At 41.3% G+C, this 15,788-nt stretch overlaps 4 protein-coding genes across 4 annotated transcripts; 2 read left to right on the forward strand and 2 right to left on the reverse strand.

The window, feature by feature from the left end:
- Window positions 1–502: 502 nt before the first annotated feature.
- On the forward strand, window positions 503–2,455 carry timm13 (translocase of inner mitochondrial membrane 13 homolog (yeast)). Its single transcript, XM_026344100.1, has 3 exons — window positions 503–751; window positions 866–934; window positions 1,261–2,455. The coding sequence occupies exons 1-3, from the start codon at window positions 632–634 to the stop codon at window positions 1,357–1,359; spliced, it is 288 nt and encodes a 95-aa protein (XP_026199885.1). The 5' UTR covers window positions 503–631; the 3' UTR covers window positions 1,360–2,455.
- Window positions 2,456–3,004: 549 nt separating this feature from the next.
- Window positions 3,005–9,275, reverse strand: tmprss9 (transmembrane serine protease 9). The gene is made up of 16 exons (XM_026346063.1): window positions 9,215–9,275; window positions 8,065–8,267; window positions 7,711–7,838; window positions 7,565–7,632; window positions 7,292–7,467; window positions 7,141–7,185; window positions 6,833–6,946; window positions 6,467–6,632; window positions 6,034–6,308; window positions 5,727–5,869; window positions 4,972–5,257; window positions 4,698–4,811; window positions 4,453–4,621; window positions 4,080–4,345; window positions 3,740–3,876; window positions 3,005–3,166 (listed from the first exon to the last, which is right to left on the reverse strand). Exons 2-16 carry the CDS (start codon window positions 8,186–8,188, stop codon window positions 3,005–3,007), a joined length of 2,373 nt encoding a protein of 790 aa, XP_026201848.1. The 5' UTR covers window positions 8,189–8,267; window positions 9,215–9,275.
- A 1,377-nt stretch (window positions 9,276–10,652) lies between these two features.
- On the reverse strand, window positions 10,653–12,763 carry lsm7 (LSM7 homolog, U6 small nuclear RNA and mRNA degradation associated). The gene is made up of 4 exons (XM_026344481.1): window positions 12,718–12,763; window positions 12,375–12,465; window positions 12,170–12,241; window positions 10,653–11,146 (listed from the first exon to the last, which is right to left on the reverse strand). The coding sequence occupies exons 1-4, from the start codon at window positions 12,721–12,723 to the stop codon at window positions 11,004–11,006; spliced, it is 312 nt and encodes a 103-aa protein (XP_026200266.1). The 5' UTR covers window positions 12,724–12,763; the 3' UTR covers window positions 10,653–11,003.
- Window positions 12,764–13,045: 282 nt separating this feature from the next.
- Window positions 13,046–15,156, forward strand: LOC113152537 (kelch-like protein 23). Its single transcript, XM_026345841.1, has 3 exons — window positions 13,046–14,030; window positions 14,192–14,603; window positions 14,728–15,156. The coding sequence occupies exons 1-3, from the start codon at window positions 13,046–13,048 to the stop codon at window positions 15,029–15,031; spliced, it is 1,701 nt and encodes a 566-aa protein (XP_026201626.1). The 3' UTR covers window positions 15,032–15,156.
- The last annotated feature ends 632 nt before the right edge of the window (window positions 15,157–15,788 follow it).

The raw sequence follows: 15,788 nt of genomic DNA on the forward strand, positions 1-15,788 counted from the left end.
AAATATTTTTCAGTGTCAGTAAACATAACAATCTTAAACAGACCAACCCAATACTAGACCAGCTCTTGGTTAGGATCCAGTGCAATAAATGGATGAGCTACACTTGTTACAAATAGTTTTGTATGTTTACAACTTTAAATATTAAATAATCTAGTCTAATTAGTCTAATTCTAACATGTGCAATAAACTATGTAGCGGCGAGTAAAGGCAAAAAGGTAGTTTTATTCTTTCCATCATACAGTCACAGGAGAAGTGAGTGAGAGGACACCGCCACCGCGTGGTGAACAAGCGCATACGCAGGAAGTAGTGTGTGTGTGTGTGTGTGTGTGTGTGTGTGTGTGTGTGTGTGTGTGTGTGTCTAAGCGTTATAAGCGCACACTTGAAGAAAATATCATAATAAGTGTTTTTGAAAATTATTTATATAATGCACCATAACGCGACTCCGTCCACTGACCAAAAACTACATTTCCCTTGACTCGGAAACCTCTCCACGGAAATGACGTAGACGCACTTCCGCCGCTGTCAAGGGCATCGGGAAAGCCGACGTTAGCCAAACCGAGGAGTAGCTGGCTACACGTGCATTTAGAGAAACTCGTCAAAGTTTGAGTTTTCGGTAAAGTCTCCGGTAGAAATGGACGGGTTTGGTTCAGACTTCTCAGCGGGAGGATCTGGTGCTAAAATGGACACTGGCACCATCATGGAGCAGGTCAAGGTCCAGATCGCCGTGGCTAACGCTCAGGAGCTGTTGCAGGTAAATCAATGGACGCCGCTGCTAAGCTAGCTAGGCTAACATGTAATCCTATAATTTACTAATGTCACGTCGAAGAATAACTTGTAATAACCAAGATTGTCACTCGCTTTTCAGAGGATGACAGAGAAATGCTTTAAGAAGTGTATAGGTAAACCTGGAAGCACACTGGACAACTCTGAACAGGTATGTTGGGACATGCGCCTAGAAGTTTTACAGATACAAAGAATACACGTTAAACAGTGTATGTAGTGTTGAAAGTAAAGGAGCAGTTTTTAGCCTCCAGAATATTAAGATTTACTGTTTTCCTTCACTATGGCATTATTGGTCCAACACAATAAGTCACACAAATCTGTATGACTTTTGTGTGTGTGTGTGTGTGTAAATACATACATACACACGTACATACACACGTACATGTACATATGCATGCATGCTTGTTATGTTAGTAATGAATATTTATTGGATGCAGCTCTAGCAAAGACTCACACTCACTGCTTTTGTCCTCACAGAAATGTATCGCCATGTGTATGGACCGATACATGGATGCCTGGAACACCGTGTCCCGAACATACAACTCCAGGTTACAGAGGGAAAGGGCTCGCATGTGAACATCTTTTTATCCTCTCTTCCCTTCTTTGGGCTGCTGCTTACAGTCATTCAGTGAGGAGGACAGCCCACCAGTGGAGGTCACAAGCTCTGCACAGCAGCACGATACCTCACAGACAGGCAAGCAGAGCCTGAGGACTCTTGCCATAACAATATCTCTGTGGACGTTTTCATTTTGCTCTGAGGAACAGACATGTAACATGTTTTTATGCTATATAAAATTAATTTTGTGATTAACAAGTAGCCATGCTTTGTTATAAGCTGCAGTGTGGACAGAGAAATTGGAATATCTGAATTTGTCTGACAGTGTTGCATATTGCATGCTGGGATATACCCGAGCTCTCAATGCTCCTGAATAAAATTAGCAGTTTAGGAAATTTGGATTGATTAGTTTATTATTAGTTTATTCCGCTTGACATCTTCCTGTGAGCCGACGTAGGTCGAATGTTTGTTGTGTTCAAGACTCTGTATGACTAGGACACATGACACTGAACTTGCATCTGTCACCACAATTGCTCCTTCAACACCATCAGCAGTGTTCCTATGTTTATTTTCCATTCATTTCAATGTGAATTCAAACTGTAGAGAGACTCATTTGTCCATAGAAAGAATATACGCAGCACAACTGGAGCCCTTAAGGGACAAGACAGGCCTTTCCTTCTTTACACGCTCTTACTTTGAAACACCTGCTTAAAATCAACAGGAGTATTTGAGGAGCATCTTGGTGTTTTTACAGCTGTGAACTTGACATTCACAAGCCTCCACACAGTCCTATATCAAAGTACACCTGGAGAACAAAACTGTTTTGTCTGACCTGCTTTCCAGTTGTCACTCTATCTGCAGCCCTTCACAGTAGCAGGCTTGTTTCAGCAGGGTCTGGCTTATTCTAGACCAGGTACTGAGCCTTTCTCAGTGTTGTGTGCATGGTTTGTCAGATGTCTGGGAACCCTTTTTTTCTGTCTTTCTGAGTCTGAGTTGGAAAGTAAGAGCCAGAAAAGCCAGTGAACACAATATGTTGTGTGATTCGAAGTATGACTGTGAGCAAGTGAACAGATTTTCATAAGGAAATCAATAAACCTTGTCAATCATGAAATACAACCATGAGTTGTGTTTATCAAACTCAGGCTAAAGGCCAGTTCTTTTGAAGTTGATTCCAATATCACATTTTCATACAGAACCCCCACATTTCAGTAATATTGAACATTTATCTAATTTTCATAGGATAAGTACAAAAATCAAGGAAATGCACCAATAAATGACATATCCCACATACTGTATATTCTGGACCCCACATAAAACTAATAAACGCACAGTGTACAGTATGTGTACCAGTCAGGAAAATAAATAACTGAAATAAATATTTAGAATAATGGATTTGCTCGCAGAATGTCTGAAAGCCTCATGTTTCCCCTGGCGTCTTTAGTACATGTGGAAAGAGAGTGGTCCCAGTTCAGATGATTGCACAGTATCACAAACAGCACCTATGAAGAGTAGGTCACTTGGGGAACTGTGGAAATAGATGTGTGTGTATGTGTGTGTAGCCTTTAGCATGACTGTAGTCCTTGTACAGTACAACCTTTCTGAAGATACATAAAGAAAATCCTTTAGGTTCACATAGTTTTATCTTTGCAGGTATTTTTTGCTTCTTCAGAAAGGCAGGTATGTAGACAACCATTTCCTGACAGATGTCACACGAGTGTAGACCCCTGGAAAACCAATTCGTCCACATCCATGTCCCCAACTGGTCACTCCTGCAATAAACCACTGGCCAGAGAGCTGCCGACAAGTTAATGGCCCTCCAGAGTCCCCCTAGATGATAGAAAAAAATGATATGCAGAGAGAGCAACAGTGTTTGATGATTTCAAAGCTGTAAAGTGTCCAGAGAGGGTAAGGAAGCCGCAGGGACTAAGAGAATGTCACTTGGATTGCTGCTGAGATACCAGGTGTTTTAACCGAGTCAAGAATGCAAGTGGGTTTCCTTACATAAGAAGATTACAGAGGGAGCAGGTGAGAAGGGAGGCTCTGTATTTTTTATCTCCCATCAGAAAAACATCTCTCACAGATTAGCTGTAATGTTCCTGAACAAGTAACACTTGATTTTCTCCATTATGTTTTCACCATAATTGAAGTTTATAGTCGTATAAGCATTGAAAACCTAATTTATTCATATAGTTTTACCTTTTCAGAGAAAAGTCAACTTTTGCATATTAAGGGGGACGTTTTATTATATTTTATTTATTAACCCACCACTGCAAAAAGAATAATCTCCCAAAGCCTCTGAGCAGTAGATTAATCATGTTTTGCAATTTTACTGCACTCAGCTTATTTCTAGTTTATGAAAAAGGTATTTTGTGTCACAAACTATATTGGAGAGCATCTTACCAGACAGGTGTCTCTGCCTCCCTCCATGTAACCAGCACACATCATGTTGGTGGTCAGCACGTTTCCATATGATTGCTGGCAGTCTGCCTGGTCAATGATGTTCACTGGTGCTTTTTGAAGCAGGTTCGTCAATGAACCTGTAGAAACGATAGTTACATAAATGGGTTATGTATTTTCACAAAGTTTCATCTTTCAGTTCTGAGTTCATAATTCTTTAAGGTCATAACAGTGAGGAAGCTTTTGTTCCTCTTTTTCCAAAAATAATTTTTTAGTATAATAATTTTCTTGCAGTTTGTTATGACACTGTGCAGTGTCTTATGCTGAAGTCTAGTTCTGTCACCTCCTTCCCTCATGGATCCCCATCCTGTGATGTAGCACTCTGCATTCTTCAGGAAGTGGTGCACTGGTGAGGGGAGACAGACGGACTGGATGGTGTAGGAGATGGGGGCTGGGACTGCCAGCTCCAACAGAGCTATGTCAAAGTCCATGTTGGTGCCATTGAAGGCTGGGTGGATGATGACCCTCTGGATGGGGATGACCAGGGCTCCTACCCCAGAACGCAGCACAGATCCCAGGCTCACAGCCCAGTTAGTGGGATTAGGATCACTGAATGTGTGGGATTTCAAAGGCGATTATTCCAGATCAGTACCATGTTGGGTTTTTTATGTTTAAGCTTTAATTTGTGTAGTTTCAGTAAATAAGTGAACACATACCTTTTGAAGCAGTGTGCTGCTGTGATTAACCATTTCTTATGAATGAGTGTAGCGCCACAACGATGAAGTCTCTGGTACTGGAGACTGCCAATCCAAGGCCACTCCCCCCTCCGAGCTGTTACCCCACCAACTATTCTATGGGAGCCCAACGCAGGACGCACACCGCAGTCTGAAACAAAAACACACATTAGAAGTAAGTCCTTTAAGTGCAGAAGAGTTTGTCCTGTGTATGTTCGTTAACTTACCGCAGTTTCTTTCATCTGCCTGGTTGGGGCAGTCAGCAACTCCGTCACACTCTGGGTTAACCTTACTGATGCAGGAGGTGGCGCTGCACCGATAGTTTCCGCTGCAGTTCAAACCTGAAAACCATGAGAGCATGGGTCGACAAAAGAAAGATTTAATATATTTTCAATATTTCCATTTGCCCTTTTCATACAGTAACTCTGTGCCCTACTCTGATGTTCAACCTAAACTGCTAGAAATCATTACTTTTGTCAAGTTGCTCTGAGTTGATGTTACCAGGTAGTGATGGTGCCGGCAACACATCCATAGCTATGGTCCTTGGTGCTAGTGGATTACTAACGCCACTCTCTGTCACAATAGATGCTACTGTGGGAACGTGCTGGGAGTAATCACGGACCAAGCTGGGATTTGCGTAGCTCAGAATCCAATTGCGGAGCCTGGTCACCCGAGAATATACCCCAGGCCTGTTGACCTGGGCACAGCCCACACCCCAGCTCACCACCCCAGCCAGGAAAAACCGTCCAGGGGCCGCCTCACACACCAGGGGCCCTCCAGAGTCACCCTGCAAGAAAAGCAAATCTAGATCTAGATTTTTTTTTAATTATTTCTTATGAATGGATCAGAACAGTGCTTTTGTTTTAGTTATAAACAAAACAAATAAAAATAAGTCAAATCTCCATTCAATCAGCAACTACACATTTTCTGCAGTGAGATGAAATATGTGTATAAAGTTAAATCTGAAACAGTCCTGGTGATTTGAATTGACAGCCTGAGACACAGCCTTCACTGGGGCACAATGTCAGGTTTTCACCTCGTCATAGTACCAGCACACATATTATCCTGGGATGTAAATAACAAAAACAGCCTGCAGGCCTCTACTTTTTGGGTGTGACAAGTGATGAGACACAACTTTGCTGTTAGTGATTGTTTTAAGGAAAGAAATACCAGATCATCATGCAAAGTATTGTGTGACACTGTGAGTTGATGCTCATGCTAATGTAGTTGCAAAAAACTGCAAAAACAACACTGACCTGACACGAATCCACCTTGCCCTGAAGGAATCCAGCACACATCATGTTCTGAGTAACAGCACCGCTGTACACCGATGATTTATTGCACACTTTGGAGTCGATGATTTTCACCACCGCCTTCTGCAGTGTAGGAGGCACCTCAGCTGAACAACACATAGCACAGAGCAACTGGATGACTTGTGAATGTGTAGTCATGTAAATTGTTGAGATGAATAGAAAGAGTAATGTCATTTATTTCTAAAAGATAAGATCCTATTATTTCCTCTTTTGATGTTGCGTTGAGGTGTACTCCATGCAGCACACTCACTGTTATACTGGCTTAACGCTCCCCACCCTGACACCACACAGTTCTGGCCGGGAACAAAGACGTGAGATGCGGAGGGTAAGCAGACAGGCTGGATATAAGAGCTGAAGGTGAGAGGAGTCTCCAACTCCAGCACAGTCACATCACTGTCAGTGGTCATGGGGTTGTAGTCTGGAGACACAGTCAGCGACTTAATGTTAATTGTTTTCGACTGTGACTCTTCACCACTAACCAGTCTTGCCCCCACCAGGGCCGTCCACTCTCTGGAGTCATTGTTCCTAAAAACAGAGATACAGTTCATCATGACATGAATGTCACTGCAATATTAGGCGATCAATGATTTCTTGTGGGAGAAAAACTGCACAACCTACATCTTTACCACAATAGCACAATGATAAAACTGTTAAACTAAACTTGGATCGTATTTGCTGCCTACCTCTCAAAGCAGTGTGCTGCACTGACCAGCCAGCGTTCATTGATGATGGAGGCTCCACATGTGTGACGTCCATTGAGCCTCAGGCTGACCTGCCATGGCAGCTCTCCTTGTCGAGCATCTTCTCCTCCCACAACTCGACTCCCCATGGCTGGACGTGTACCACAGGCTGAAAGGAAGAGCGGGATTATGCACAGTGGAGGGAATGGATGGTTCTTCTTACAGTATGTCAGTAACATAATGGTCAGCGCCAGTATATTTTACTGCAGTAGGTGATAATCTGTCAGTATTAATCAAAAACAAACTCAAACAATGAGAGTTAAGAATAAGAAACAGAATTACAAACTGTCACTGTGCTGTAATACTTGCCACAATTAGCTTCGTCAGAATGATCCGCACAGTCAGCAATGTAGTCACACTCTGGATTTAACTTGGTGACACATTCTCCGTTGTCACAAGTGAAAGTGTTGTCGGGACACCTGCCTGGAGAGCACAGATCATTGAAACGTGATAAGATGCATGGTAGAAGGAGTATAATATGAAAGAAAATAGCAATGGTTTTGTTAGGTGCAACAATGGAAACATGTATTTCTGTGCACTTACATGGTACAACCCATTATCAGGTGTGAACGAAACCTGATGAGATATTTGCAGGTACATGACATTGGTTAACTCACCTATGATCTCATGTCCAATGGCATAAAATGACTTCCCACTAGCTCCTGGGAATGAGGAGAAAACAAAGCATCAGCTGTGGACTCTATTTGTCACTTCTACTACACACGTCCACTTGTAGACAGTCAACTGATAAGAGTATAGTTTTACTACCCAGTAAGACGATAGCGCTGATCTGTCCAAATTCTGGCACCTCTAGTGGTTTTTTGTGCAACGCTGTGCTGAGCCCTGCTCTCAGCAGGTCCTGAACATAGTAGTCTGAATACTGCTGGACCTTAGACACCCTGAAGACCAGTCTGAATGTTGCCATCACATCACCATTAATGTTACTGGTAATACAGGAAAAACAGGACATTTTGTTTTCTTAGCCTTCCAGATGATTATTTCTTGGAGTAAATTGTTTACTTTAGTTCAGCCTTCACTTACCCATAGGCAATAATAGTACAGCCAGTGTAGTGATGTGATATTGATGAGGCAGTGAAGACATTTTTAATCTGTAAGAAAAATAAAAATGAAGCTATAATATGTTAAAGGAAATATTTGCTCTCATCCCGCTCACTGTCATGACTAACCTTATTCTTTAAGACTGAGGACAGTACGATGGAGAAAGCCGAGTTTGGATCCTGCAAAACAGGATCATACTTCAGACTTTGCAGCTCCACAGTCTCCATGAAATAATGTTGCTCTTGCACAAGAAACGCTGGTAAGAACAGAGGAGAAATGGTTAATACTTAAAGACAAAGCTGTTTCATAAGGCTTTGGAAATAATTCTTGATCAGTTTACAAATTGTGCAGTTGTCTGAATAAGTCACAATATATATATATATATATATATATATATATATATATATATATATATATATATATATATATATATATATATATATATATATATATATATAATTATCTGTGTTCTGCTGACTCACCAATAAGAAGACCAACAAAGACTCCTATACAGAGGAAGAAGAGGAGTGCAGCTATGAGGGAGCTTCTGTAGCAGGTAATGGACGAAGACCACAGCCCTCCTCCTTCATCCTTCTTCACCTCCATGTTTGATTCACAGCTGCTTTACAGTTAACATTCCACTGTCTTCAGTATCATTATGCCCAGCAGATAAAATGGTCCAGGCCTGTTTAACAATACAGTAACAAATCTGTAATTACTGAATACGACCTGACGTCTTCGCTCTCATACATATGGTTCTCAACAGTTTTTAGATATTTCCTGTTATTGAGGTTTTTTTTAGAGCCATTACTAAACAATTTATTGGCTGGTGCCAAATAATCTGCCTTGTTAACTATTCTTATAGCTATATTATGAAAAATATAAATTGATTTTGTATTTGATTCATGTGCATTTCTGCCAACCTACACATTGGGTCATGTACAAGTGAACCAAGTCTAACTCCTTAACTTTATATGATATTGCAATTGACTTTGACATTTTACAATAATAATATACATAAGCTATGTATAATCAATAATACTTGATAAGACAGATTTTATCTAGATTTAATAATAATACATTCCTATCAAACCATATCAAATTAGACTGAGATGACTAATTTCTGATGGCACGTTGTAGACTCACTCTATATACAGAACAATGTGATATATAACACCATAAATACATGTCAGTATTTCTCTCTCTCTCTTTTTTATAATACTCATCAGTTGAAACTTGTAAACCAAAATTTAAATAGCTCAAGTAATTTCGTAGTGTTGTCCATCCAGTGGTTATATCGTGATCTAAAAACTGCTCAAAACAAACAAACTAACTAAAAACATCAAGCTGTAATCCTGTTAGCTCGGCTGGCTGAGATTGTGCAGGTGTGCGTAAAGGAGACATAAGTGGCCATGTTGCTTGACGATCACAAATCAGATGTGGCCAAAGGTCAGAGTGGAAAGAAGCAAACTCTCCTTAAGTTCTACATCTAATGTTGAAATGCTTCGATGTCATCATTCGTTTCGGTGCAGGCATCGATTCACCAGAAAATTACGCACGGTGTCTCCAGGTTCATCACAGCGTGGAACAGTGAACAATACGGGCTTTATGTTCTCAAGTAAACTCACTCACCTCTTTTTTTCCTCTCATTCCCCTGAACACTGACATTCACCAAATCCCGCAGTTGTCAGTGAACAACTTGGCGCACACAGGAATCGATACATGGATGAAAGACGACGAAGGACAGGACCCAGAGCGCCGCTATTTGTTCCACCTGTCAAGGGGCGTGCCGCGTCTGTCCCACAGGTAACCCTCACCTTTTCAGTTTACTTCAGAAATCCCCGACCTCCCTCCCATTGGTCCTGATCCTCTGGTTACACCCTGGTGTACACAGGCATTTCTACTGTCACCTCTGAGCTTCCATGATCTCCACGTCCAAAATACACATCCATTATTCAACGCACGGAAAAGTGATGCCAGAAGCAACAGTGCGTGACAGTCGGTCGTCGTCAGGAGCTTCGTACTGTGTCTGGTTGCTGCCTGTTCGTGCTCCACTGACACAGAGACTCAGCTGCAGAGGAGGAGCGAAGCCTCCTGAAATTGTGCCTTTTATTTCGAGCTGAAAGTCCCGGGAAATCCACCGGGGTCTAATCGCTTCAGGAGCGTTTACTGTGACTTGATTAACCTGCTGCACTTTGAATAAGGGTGTGAGAGAAAGCGACATTAGATTTGATCAGCCCTTTTTTTTTTGTTATTCACATTTCATTATTAGACTACTATATTTTATACTGACAAAGTTAAACAGTGCTAAATGTGGAAGCGAAATTTAGAGCCAAGCATGGAACTAGCATGTAATTATTTGTTTAATGGCAGCTGTTGATTTCAAAGTACAAACACACATAGCCTATAGATGCTAGTTGTCTAAATACAATATCTCCTGTCGCTTCCTAAAGAAACAATCCTAACAAAGGTCAATTGGTTTACTTACATCACCCCCCACCCTGCTTAAAGCACTCCCAATGTAAAGCAGTTAATATAACAAATGTGTCTTTGTCAGTGTGCAGACAGGCTTGAATGGCTTATCTTCACACACAACACACACTCCCTTTATTCCTTTAAAGCACTGAAAGATCACAAATACTTCTATTACTGCATTTTGGAAAAAAAAAAGTGGACGGAGCTGGATGCTTTGATGACTGACCCAAAAAGCCTTGAGATATTTAGGTGGATGAGAGGTTCATCAAAAAGTCTGAAGCAATTGTTTCTATGTATATTAGCTTAACTAACGCTTAACTAATGTGTGTTATTTTAGTCTGTCTTCAACCAGAACATGTGTTTTTAGTAAGGTTGCAGTGAAACTGAGTGGCAGAGAAACATATCAATAACTTAATGTAGAAAAGGCAAATGGTCAGTGAACCCATACATGTGCTGTTTGACTCCAGACTGCAGTGGAGCCGTTCACAAAACAGCCCAGCTTTCATTAATTTACAGCAACTGTCTCTGAAATGTGTCTGAAAAATCAATAAATTGCCAATTAAAAGATCCTAAATGAACAAACAAGAGAACAAAATTTTCAAGACCCAACATACATTTTCATTTTATTTTCTTATCAAAAACAACAAAGAATAGTAAAAAGTTTACTTATTCTGGCTAAGACAAAAATGGTGCTGTTAACACTTCCCAAACGTGTGGGCTCTTTACAACTCAAATCTTTACACACCACAGACAGAAACAAAATGAAGTGCTTATAAATGTCCTTTCATTGTTCAACTAATGAGTATTAACTAAACAATTTTGCTATGTTTTATGCATTATTACTGCTGTGATTAAAACAACTTAAAACTAACAAAAACCTCACATTATATTCAAGCATGTTCATGTTTGTGTGTGTCTGTGACTCAACAAGCAACAGAAATGTGTGTTAGCCATCCTGTTGCTGTATGAAAGGGTTTGGTATAGCCTCCATGCCATCCTGAGGACAGATTAGCACTACCGAGGTTCCTCTGCAGACCACCAACCCCAGCTGTCTGGTGTCTTCTGTCAGCTTCAGCTGGTCATCTGGATCTGGATAAAAAAGTGAATTGTCACATTAGTTAAATCAGTGACTTCTTACTGAGCTTCAGTTGAAATTCAGAGCCAAACATTTCCTGACACCACTCTTCTAATCTAATCTGATTTAACACCATTTGTGGTGTAGCTGTTTGTGTTAATTCTATGTGTAAGGATCACAAGATTCAGTTTGGCTTTATTGCTTTTATGACTGGTCTGGATACAGTGGATATGGTTTGTTTTTTCAGGACATAAACTGCCTACTCCATCTATTAATGGCACTTCAGACAACTATTTCTATGACATTGGCTGTATTGTTAAGTCTTCCCTCTAATGTGTTGCTATGTAACAGAGTTGTGCTGTATTGTGATTTATTGCATACAAATGAGCGTCCGAGAGGAGAGAGAGCTTGGTTATGTTTTACCACTTCAGTAATCTTTGTCGGTGAAGTTTATCTTGTCTATTGTGAAACTGTAGATCGGATTCTGGCTCAAACATTTGTGCCTACATTAAAAAAAACATGTTAAATGATAAATAAACGAAAACAGTAAAGCTACAATTTGTTTTAACACAGATGGTAAGAAGTACTACTTCTTAAAGAAAGATAAGAAAAAAAAAATGTTTTTGGCATAATTTAAAACTATTCAAGTAGAGCCCCGAAATAAAAAGGGGCTAGAAATTATACATAACAACAGCCTTTTAAAATGCACTGTATGCACCACTATGATACCACCATGGCAGCACATCGCTGCCATGGTGGTAGCTGTCTTTGTTCTAGTTTTGGTCTTGTGTCAAATATATGTTCTTTCACAGCTTGGTGTGTCTTAAGCATGGCTTCAGGTCAAGGGAGACAACACACTGGTGGTGTCTTATCCTATACAAACCCTTTTTTTCAACTAGTCAAAGTTTGTGACCTATACAAACTGTTTTATTTCATATCAAACTCAGTCTGGGGTCCAACTTGACCCACTTAAATACCATTAGTTTGAGTCCTGAATATTTACTGCCAACCACGAGGGAGAGTTTGTATCCACTTACCACGCATATACTCGATTGTGCCGTCCAACACTAGGTTCAACAGAGGATCAAAACCTTTCAGGACACCGCTGGCTGAGAGGGAAATACACGGTATTGTGTTAGCCTGGACCAATTCAGTCAGTTCAAGAGACACAAAGCCCAAACATATAACAGTAGCTTCTGTTTCTGCATGTTAAATGTATTAGCATTAGCACATTGCACATACCCTCTCGTCCTCCTTGAAACTTGACACGAATCGGCTTGTCGATGTATTTTGACAAATCGAATATACTCTCCTTTTTCTTCTTTTCTTTATCCTACAGAAACAAAAGAACATTTCTTTGAGTTACACGTAAGCTAGCTGCACATTAGCTGATGTTAGCTGCGCTTTGCTAGCCAAGTTAGCAAATGCAGGGGGGGAAAAACTCCAAGTGCTTTTTATGGAGGAGCTATTCTGTATCCCAGGTCATTTCAGAAATTAACCATTAGTCGCGACGAATACACATAAGTGTTAATGAGTGCAAAAATAATAAGATGTGTGAATGAAAGCGACAACTATACGAACTCACCGCCATGTTAGCTCTGTGACACGGAAGTGAAACTGTGACCTCAGAAATGTTCCACCAATCAAATGGCAGAGCGCCTGGAGCTGACGTCAGAAGTTTGTTGTTTATTAGTTTGTTGACTGTAATTAATTTAACAACCGGAGAATATGATCAGAGTTGAATAAAAAACATTGTTTCATTGGTCTGTCTATGCTATAATTAGCCTTTGTTTTAGAAACTGATCTGCTCTCCCATGTGTTCAGCCAGCAGTCAGGGGGAAAGTCTATTAATACCACCAGTTTGAGTGTTATAAACCAGAAGTAGGACGGGTGGTGTGGCTGTTTGTTGTGGCATGGCCCACAGAGCCGACATTGAGCTGAAACCTAAGAGCTTCAGATTGGCAGTTCTCTCTGAGCAGGAAAACAAACTAGAAGAAGGTGAATCTACTTTGTATATGAAGGACTCTGAGCCTGCTACGATCCCTGATGCTATTCTACGAGTAGAAGGAGAGAGTTTTTATGTCAACCGCCAACATCTGGCCCTCCAGAGTCCCTACTTCAGGGCTCTGTTCTTTGGCTGTGGTGTGGAGAGTAGCAAAACAAAAGTTGATATCAAAGGGGTGGGTCTACAGCATTTCAAAGTCTTGATGGATTACAGCAAGACAGCAATTCTAGCTTTGGACAGAGAAAATGTTCTGGGGATCCTTGAGACTGCAGACTTCCTCCAGTTTGACCAAGCCAGGCTGCTGTGCTGCAAGTTCCTGGAGCGTGAGCTGCACCTCAGTAACTGTCTGGGAATGATGGGGTATGCCTGGCAGCTGGGCTGCATTCAGCTCTACACTGCAGCACGACAGGTGGTGCTCACACACTTCTCTGCTATATCTGCTGAAGATGACTTCCTGTCCCTGTCTAAGGAGACCATAGCAGACCTAATCGCCAGTGATGACCTGGCTATTTTTAACGATGATCTGGCCTTAGAGGCCATCCTACGCTGGGCGTCATTTAACCCCGAACGAGAGGAACACTTCCTGGAGCTCATTGAGTTGGTGAGGCCTGAGTCTCTGTCTTTACAGTTCATCACTGGTCTTTTGACCAGAATGAAAAGCTCTGACCCTAGAGCTAAGCTCATCTGCATGTTGAATGAACATTTCCCAGCATCTTGGTCAATGGGCAAGTCAATGAAGAGAACCAGGGCCAGAGAAACCCTCTTTATCCTGGGTGGGCCTCATGATCAGGAGGAACAGGCACTGTACCAGTATCATCCGCTCAGTGGTAGATGGCAGTGCTGTGCACCTCTGCAGAGGAAGAACCTCACACAGTACTCTGTAGCTGTGTTAGGTAATGTTCCAGAAATGAAAATGATGTTTGTGATGTTGGAGATGAGGGTTTTTAAGATGATGAATGCAGGACTGAATGTTATGTACAATAAGAGAAGTAACATAATATAACTTAAAGCCAAAATTTCAATACTATGTTTTGTTTTTGTTCTTATCACATAGGAGACAGTGTGTTTGTGACAGGTGGCTACTTTCGGGACGTGCTGTGGTTCAGTGTGGATTGGGTCAGGATATATGAATGTAGAAACCAGCGCTGGGTGGATGGGCCGGCCCTCAAGAAGTCCAGACACAGCCACTGCTCCGTAGGGATGGACTCTGTACTGTTTGTTCTGGGAGGCAGCATGGATGAAGGCCTAGTGGCTGATGTAGAACGGCTGGTTCTGGGGTCAGAGGAGGGCTGGGAGGAGGTCAGTCCTATGGTCAGGGCTGTGGAAAGGGCAGCGACTGCTGTTTTAGGGTCATGTGTCTATGTCGCATGTGGCCTGGATGAAAATGGGGAGGTGTACGGAGGAATCCAGAGGTATGTTGTGAGAGAGGATCAGTGGGATGTGATCTCCTATTCTCCATTTCCACGGTGAGTGAGTTTTAAGTAAACCTATTAGCACACTGTTGTTGTAAATAGCTTCTCATTTCAGTTTTAGTTAGAAGAGTAATTGAGTGTATAAAGCTTAACAGTTTAGTTTCTTTAACTTTCTTAGGTATGACTTAGTTGCGACAGAGCTCAACGGTGCCCTCTATCTGTTTGGAGGCCAAGCCCTGCGTTTTGACGTGGACACAGACGAGTGGACCAAGCTGGAGGAGGAGTGTCTGGACAGGAAGTTCTTCTGTGGATGCGCCACAGTCGGCGGCCAGATATACCTGGTCAGTGAGAGGAAGAGCAACAAAGCATTCCCAAACATGACGCTGCTCGACCCTTACATAGACACTTTCATTGAGGTAGATGACACTATACCTTGTCCTGTGCCCATCAGAGGGTGTGTCACCGTTAGGATGGCCACATGATGGCCAGCCTTGTGACTGAATGAAATGCTTTAATATACTCCATGTAACACTACGAGTGCCATTCTAGCCTTAAACAGAGCACCTGACAAATAGTTTTACGTGAACTTATGACTTCTGGGTGAAATAAGCTGACATATTGTCTTTAAAAATTGATTGAATGAACACAAGCCGAAACAATAAGACAACAGTGATAATTCACTGAATCAAAGTCATTTATTTAAAGATTCAAAACAGCCACACAATCAACAAAGCATCCATGTTCACTGTGAAAGAACAGAGGAGATTATGTACTTAATGTTTTAATAAAAGATAACATCCTAGTGGAGTCATACGTGTGTTATTCAGCCCTTGTAGTGCTCTACAACCTCATCATTTTAAGCCCAATTTGTCAAAGTCCACCGTTTCAACTCTCTTCACGCTTGTGTTAATATAAAATAAGGTGCAGCAAATGGAGACAGCAACCACATAAACCACCATACAAACCTATGAAAATGTAACACCTGTGTTTGGTAGGGAATGATATACTGTGTTTTATGGTGGTTTCTGAATAATAACTCGCTTACAGTGACACACCTGGAGCCAAACAGCAGTAAAGACACAGACCTATGTCTTTCACTGTGTTATACTGTGCTGGATAAATACATCGAAAGTGTTTTTATATAACACGTAGTTCTATAAAAATGTGCTGCGTTCTTTTATAAGACTCACTAATTCTCTACATTTCAGTAACTTCTTCATCTCAGCAGTAAAGCATTTG

The sequence above is a fragment of the Anabas testudineus genome, chromosome 4 (genome assembly GCF_900324465.2).
Source record: "Anabas testudineus chromosome 4, fAnaTes1.2, whole genome shotgun sequence".
In the NCBI taxonomy this organism is placed as follows: Eukaryota; Metazoa; Chordata; class Actinopteri; order Anabantiformes; family Anabantidae; genus Anabas; species Anabas testudineus.